A 7,534-nucleotide genomic window follows, 5' to 3' on the forward strand; every position below is an offset into this window, starting at 1 on the left:
AGATTAGAAAGGGATTTATTTGATGAAAGAATAAAATGAAAAAAATAATTTAACTATTGTGAGAAAACAAACTGAAGATTTAGATTTATTTTGTGAATATCTGAGCCCCCAGTGCTGAAAGCTGACCATCACTGCTAAAGGGCTGGCTATCATAGGAGGACTAATACTGCATGTTCATCTGTACTGGCTGCTAAGGATAAAACACAATTACTGAGAGAGCAACTGGGAATATAGGTTCCTGGAAAAAAACCCAAAAGCTTCATCTACATTTTTCTTTGCGTGCTGCCAAAGCTGCAACAATAGTTCTAATTCCCCTTAACATGATTCCAGCTGTTTATGTTTTCTGTAGGCTAATGCACAGGATTCATTTCCTCCTGGAGGAAGCAATCCTGATGTAATTTGATGAACATCTCTCAACATCAGTATCCCCCTCTTCCCTCTGCATTCACTCCTCTCCTCGTGCTGACTTTTAGGCAAAGGTAAAACAGTTCCAGGGGAGGTAATGTGAATCAGACGATGAAACCAATCTGGGTTACAGACAGCAAGAACCCCTCCCCAGTTATTTTTAACTGAGGCTGGTTTCCTACCCTGCTGTGACAGCATGATCAGTTGCACAGCTGAGAGCCAGAACAGGGGCAGGAAAGGCAGAAGGAGATGTAGGATTGTCTTGCTGAGATGAGCACATCAAACTCCACCCTTAATAACCCCAGGTCACTGCAGACTTAATAACAAGCAAGAGAAAATGAAATTCAAGCACAAAGTGAGGCTGTGGGCCTGCTGACAGTCACTGTTTCCAGGCAGGACATGACTGTGTGTAGGGTAACTCACAGCAACACGCCACTTGAATTTAACTGTGCACACTGGGCACCCTTAAGAGACTCTGAACTCCTCAAGGTCCCTTGCTGTCTGCCCCCTTTCTCTCCTAGTGCAACCTCCTTTCACAGCAGGACCAGCTCTGCACTCAAACCAGGCTCCTGAGGGCTGCATCCAGCTGGGGCTTGAAAAGTTCCAAGAAAGAGACTGGATGACCTCTCTGGACAACACCTGTGGGACTGCCCGTGCTCACACGGAAACAGATCTACCTTAAATTCAGTCTGAACCTCTGTAGTTTCAATTTATGTCAGTTAACTCTTGTCTTCCCACCCTTCACAGAATCACAGAATGGCTGCAGTTGGAAGGGACCAGCTGCAGCTGGAGGTCAGCTACTCCAGCCTCCCTTCCTCCAGGGAAGGAGATTCCACAACCATTCTGGGCAACCTCTTCCAGTGCTCAGTCACCCACACAGTGAAGTTCTCCCTCACGTTAAGGTGGAACTTGCTGTGCAACAATTTCTGCCCTTTGCCTCTTGTCCTATTGCTCAGGACAACCAGGAAGAACCTGGTCCATTCTCTTGACACCCTCCCTTTAGATACTACTGACATTGATGAGGTTCCTTCTCCTTTGTCTCTTCTCGAGGCTGAACAGACCCAGCTCCCTCAGCCCATCCTTGTAAGAGAGATGCTCCAGTCCCATCATCATCTTTGTCACCTTCTGCTGGACCCGCCCCAGGAGCTCCGTGTCTGTCTTGTCCTGAGGATCCCAGAACTGGCACTCCAGATGTGCCTCACCAGGGCTGAGTAGAGGGGCAGGATCCCCCCCCTCAACCTGCTGGCAATGCTCTTCCCAATGCACCCCAGGACACCACTGGCCTTCTTTGCCACAAGGACACTTTTCTGGCTCATGGACAGCTTGTTGTCCAGCAGGACCCCCAGGTCCTTCTCTACAGAGCTGCTTCCCAGCAGGACAGCACCCAGCCAGGTGCATGGGGTTGTCCCTCCCCAGGTACATAATCCTTCACTTGTCTTTTCTGAATTTCAGGAGGTTCTTCTGTGCCAATCTTTCCCATCTCTGTTGAGGTCCTTCTGAAGGGCTCACAGCCCTCTGGGGTATCAGCCACTCCTCCCAGCTTTGTGTCAGCAGTGAACTTGCTGAGGAGGCATTTGCCCCTTCATCCGAGTCACTGATGAGTAAGTTTAAACAATACTGGACCCAGTACCAACCCTTGGGGGACACCACCGGTGACAGGCCTCCAGCTAGAGGTACAGGGCTCTTCCACAAAATGCCTGGCTCTGACATCTCAATATACTTTGTGTCCATGGACAGGGTGATGCTGAGTCCCTCACAGCCCTCTCTTTTCCAGGCTGAAGAAGTTCAGCCCCCTCAGCCTCTCCTCACAGGGCAAGCGCTTCAGCTCTTGACCATCTTGGTGGTCCTTTGCTGCATGCAGTCCAGTTTATCCTTGTCTTTCTTGTATTAAGGGCACCCAAACTGGATGCTGTTTTCTAGACGTGGTTTAACAACTGCCAGTTTGAAAGTGATAACCACTTCTCTCAATTTACCAGGTCTGCTTCTGCTACTAAAGGTCCAGGATGCTGACAGAATTCTCAGTGTCATGACACACCGCTGCCCAACATTCAGCTTTCTGTCCTCGAGGATTCCCAAATCCTTTGCCACAGACCTGACCCCCAGTCAGTCAGTCTGTCAGTCCCCAGCCTGTAATAACTGAATGTCATCATCTCTGAGCGGGGTGCTGGGCAGCACAGCCTTTTTGAGTGACACAACATGAGCAGGCACCAAGGACAAAGTGATGAGATCAGGATGAATTGCCGAAAACGTTTCGCCTCATCCAACGCAAGCCCACAGATGCTGCCACTGGAAGGAGGTGTAAAGATATACTGAGATGGCAGCAGTTCACAGCTCCCAAGCTCCATATTTGGAACACATTCAGCTTTAGAGAGAATTTAGAACATCTCAGTGCAATTTATGAGCTGCTTCACACTTTCCTAAGCATCCTGTGATGTAGAGAGGTGTGTAGAAGAATCCACATTTAAGAGGGATACTTTTTGGGAGGAGTCTCCCTCTCCTCCAGCCTTTTTGGATCCAGAGAAGTCCTACCAAATGTACACTTCAAAGATGGAAGAGGCAGAGGTGATTCAAGCAGCAGGAGGGCGAGAGGTTTTGGAGAACAGTGGGGGAGCTGGAGGGGCAGCATCACTTCAGAAGAGGAGATGGAGAATGTGGACCTGTGCTGAAATAGTGCAAGGAAGAGCAGAACAGAAAAGCTGCCATAGAGACTTGCAGCTCTACTCCTCAAAAAGCTCTTTCAGACACAGACCAAGAATTACTTCTGGAAGCCCTATTAGTAAACTGAGTAAGCACTTCATAATCATTGATATCTTTCTGTGAGGTAAAGAAAACAAACACCTGCCAAGGACAGGGCTACTCACCACTAGTCTGGCTTCCAAGCATTTACCATGGATAATTTGCTTTTAAGTAAAGCAAGCACCGAACTGCTTGGAAATCAGATAGCCAGTGCCCTGTGCAATCCAGAAGAGTTTGTCTCCATAGAATGAAATATGTAAAAGCCAAGAAGTCAAGTGAGATATTGCCTAAATTAGTCAGTCAGAGAGAAGTAGAGGAACAGCTTTCATATTCATGACTTGATTCCCAAAGAGAAATCTCTGCTAGGATTTCCCAGGCCTAACTCTTACAGAGTTGGACACCAAAGCCTTTCAACCCCATTAAATCATGAGCAGATGTGACTGATACTTCTCTGCTTTAAAAACTTTATGGACCACCAGTGTCCAGTGGCTGATCAGAGAATCCCAGAGTGGCTGCGGTTAGAAGGGACCCTCATGCTAAAGCAGGGACAGCTACAGTAAACAGGCAAGAAGATCAATATGAAGCCATTTTACACTTCCATTAAAAGAAATATAACTAACAACTCACAGCAAATGCAATGTGAACATGTAAGACCAGATACAATGAAACCACTGGAAGATGCTTTACATAAAATATGATGGTAATTTAACTCCCAACTCAGCAAGACAATGAAAATAAGCTACCTTCAATCCCATGGCTAATAGCAAGTCCTAGTCCCTGAATTTTTATGGACTGTAGATTAAAAGGCACGTCAGCTAAAGTAATATTCGTAACAGGGGCCCTAAAATGATGGGGTTTCACCAAAGATCCAAAATTCTACCAGACTGAGATGTAAATGACTACAGAAACATCATTTTCAGACTGAGGGGAAAAAAAAAACAACCCAAACCCTATGAAAATTAACAAAACTTTAAATAATAATAGTGGGTTTGGAACACAAATTTATCTCATGGCCCAAAACATCAAAATCTTGGGCTAAAGCAGAGACCTCTGAACACAGCAGAAGAAACACCAGGGGTTACCAAAACAATTCATATTGCAGGGTGGATAGCATATATCCTGTATACAAGTATTAATATTTAATGTAATATATTGTAATTTGCTTTTACTTCAACATCCTATAATGGCCTCAGTTTCCCATTTCACTCTCCAATGATGGAAATTATTGTATAGCAGAGGTATTGCCATTTATATGGAAAAGGACTGCTGAAGTCCACTGGAGTTTTGGATTGCCAAGGAGGATGGGAGAAGACTTCAGATCCCAGTCTGCCAAACCATGGCTGAGTAAAGCTAAAGACAGGCAGCTCTTCAACTGAGTAATAAATACAATGAGGTCCTAACAACAGAACACAAGCAATCAATAATAAAACTGGTAAAAAAATAAGACTTGTCTCAAAAAAAGTCAACCCCAGTAACTGAATCTGTTCAGAGAAGGTCTGCAGAAGGGGAGGTAATTGTCCTAACATAATCCTGGCCACCCTCTTGCACCTACTATTCCTTGGGAATGGACAAACTGCTTATTCTAGCGCAAAGCTGAGGCCTGCTTTCTATGCCCCAATATGGCTTCAAAGAGGATGCAAATGCAGTGAAGTAAGAGCACAGCACAAATTCCTGTTAGTCAGTCAGTCGGTCGGTCTTGGCATTCCATGTCCTACCATTGGGAAGCACCTTCTTGCAAGGGCCTGCTGGAGGAAGGACACAAAAACCCTCTTCCATACATTTTGGATGGTGCTTTACTAAACCAAAAATGTGTCTTCGGACTTCTCTGCCCCCTTAAGAGCTTTCAGACAGAACTCTACAGCCCCACATCTAAACTCCACAGGACAACTTGCCTGAACTACCTGAATTCTGCCTCAGTGGTGCTGTTGGAGGCACCATTTGCTTGTGTCTCACCATTACAGGTCTGACTTGTGCTAACACAGAAGTAGAAAACAGATTACGGCAACAGGAAGGGCTAAAAGAAAATTCTCCTTTGCAGAGTGCATGTGCAGTAAGAATCAGTGTGGTTCCTGATATAAAGGTTAAAAGCAAGAAAACAATTGCTTGCAGCCTAGGTGGGGGATGGAAGTGCCCTACCTGCTGCTAAGGAGAGCACTGGAATTGAGAGCCCTGGGTCTGGATTGGAAACTGGAGAAGCTTCACTCTTGCTTGGAATCAGGCAAGCAATGGGATTTCTCCTGCTCCTCCCTCTGTGAATATCCCCTCAGTATCCATGCTGTGGCTGGCACAGCATGAAGGTATGGCCCCACGGGAGATATTCTGGGCTGCAGAGCATGCACTGACTTCAAGAAGAGGTAAACAGGGAGTTTGTGCCCATCTTTGATTTCAATTAACAGCATTGACTAATCCCTCTAGTTTCATAATTTCAACTCGATTCCTTGCACTATCTCTTCTATCCGTGGCCATGCGCACCCATGTGTCATCCTGGCTTCCCATCAGTCTTCTTTTGTACATGATCATGGTGGGATAAGAGCTAGCTTTGCTTATTTCCTTCTTCATCTTCTTTTTTTTCTCTAGAAACTGAATTGCACTTTCCCCTTTTAATTCTGTTTCTCTGTTACTGTCAGGTCATTTCAAACAGCACTGCCTTCATGCCAGTGCCAAGTTATGTATCTCTATCCCTCACTCTGTGATTACCGCTTTCAAAAGTCCTGAGCCTACTCCATAGGCTCAGGGGAGCAGGGAGGCAGAGATCAAGTTTAAGGAGAACAAGAGGTTTTTCTGAAAAACAGCTTTATTCTTTGTATTGAAAATAAAATGTTCTCAACTCTTCTGGATACTGAACCAAGTCTGTAGCATAACTCATTTACCTGCAAGTAAAATGAAACCCTTATTTTATTAAAAACACTTTTTAAAGGGCATCAGTTAGTAGTTTAAAGAATATAAAGAGAAATAATCTAAGTTTTTTAAGTGTATTTCCTCCATACGGAATATGTTCATGGTTTCTCATAGACATGTCATTAACTCTAACAGAATTTCTGCACATTCTATATAGCAGGGTTTTTTTTTTGTAGAACAAAAAGATACATTCTGAATTTTGGAGAATATCTGTTTGATGCTTTACCTTCGGTTTACAAAACCTAGCCAGTTACATTCTGAGATGGTATAAAAACAGCATGAGGCGCAGGGCTGTGAGTGCTGCATACGTGTGCACACACAGCCCTTCCGTAGCTCCCACGTACGTGCTCTGTTATCAGCCTCAAGTTACTTCCCTTAAGGATGAGCATAGGGAGGGTGATGATTTTTCGGAGTCAGAGTCATGTTTAGCAGAGCTGAAAGGCAAGGTGTAACACCCACCTACTTCATACTTGGAGTGTTACAAAAACACATTTGAAAGGTAACCCCAAATCACTCCTCCAATCAAATATTTCACCCTTTCAGCATGACGCAGAAGTTTAATTTCCACTGACGGGTGACCTCGAGAGTGTTGTATACCCGCCCCCCCTCCCAATGGCAGCGGTTCCCCTCACTGGCAGACCAAAGCGGGTCTATAAATAACTTCAAAAGGAATTGTCTCTCTCCTCACGCACTGCAGACAGCTGTTTACAGAGATCCCGACTCCTTATGCACTGCGTTGGCCCAGCTCTCAGCCTACTGTTTCCTTTGCTCCTCCTAGGCAAGCTTTGGGCGATGCGGTGCAGGTAGGACCGGGGGGACCCTTCCCTGCCGCAAACGCCGGTTCCCACAAGTTGGGGCAGCCGGCGGCAGGAGCCGGAGCGCGGCCCCGGGGAAATTTCTCAGGGCAAGGGGTCTGCGATCTCGTGTAATCCGTCCTTAAGCTCCACGGTCCCGGCTGATCCTCGGCCCCGGGAAACCCCTCCTCCCCTCCCCCGGAGCGGAGCCCGCAGCCGCTCCGGGGCCCGCGCATCGCGTCCCCGCTCGCCCACCTGCAGGGGCCGGCAGGGACACGCGTGAGGGCCCCGCACCTGCCCGCAGCCCCCGGCGGCGGGGCGAGACAAAAGCCCGGGCTGGCTCACCTCCTTCAGCTGCTCCAGCTCCTGCTTGAGGCCGTCATACTCCGCCTCCAGCTCATCGTACTGCTGCTTGAGGGTGAGCTTCTCCTCCAGCACCACCAGCCCATACTCCGCCGCCTGGATCTTCTCGTGGGTCGTCTCGGAGAGCTCCCGGGTCAGCCGCTCGATCTCGCTCTTGTAGTGGTCTGCGCCCTGCAGCACCTCCTCCGCAGCCATAGCCCCGCCGGCACTGCCGCGCCGCCGAGCAGGCAGCCAGGGGGCGGGCGCGGCCGAGGGGCGGCACCGGCACGGCCGGCCCGGGGCGGCGGCGGCGCCGGGCCGGGGATGGGGATGGGGGTCGGGGCCGCCTGCGGCAGCCG

At 47.8% G+C, this 7,534-nt stretch overlaps 1 protein-coding gene across 12 annotated transcripts in view; it reads right to left on the minus strand.

Annotated features, from left to right (window-relative positions):
* BICD1 (BICD cargo adaptor 1) overlaps positions 1-7,534 on the minus strand; it is a 166,971-nt gene extending 159,437 nt beyond the window's left edge. For 11 of the 12 annotated variants that reach the window (XM_038154162.1, XM_038154156.1, XM_038154155.1 and 8 more), the window contains exon 1: positions 7,179-7,534. In XM_038154162.1, the coding sequence (XP_038010090.1) occupies positions 7,179-7,391 (213 nt within the window). In that variant the 5' untranslated portion in view covers positions 7,392-7,534. The remainder of the gene's footprint in view (positions 1-7,178) is intronic. The other variant, XM_038154161.1, reaches the window with a different exon arrangement.

The sequence above is a fragment of the Motacilla alba genome, chromosome 1A (assembly GCF_015832195.1).
Source record: "Motacilla alba alba isolate MOTALB_02 chromosome 1A, Motacilla_alba_V1.0_pri, whole genome shotgun sequence".
Lineage (NCBI taxonomy): Eukaryota > Metazoa > Chordata > Aves > Passeriformes > Motacillidae > Motacilla > Motacilla alba.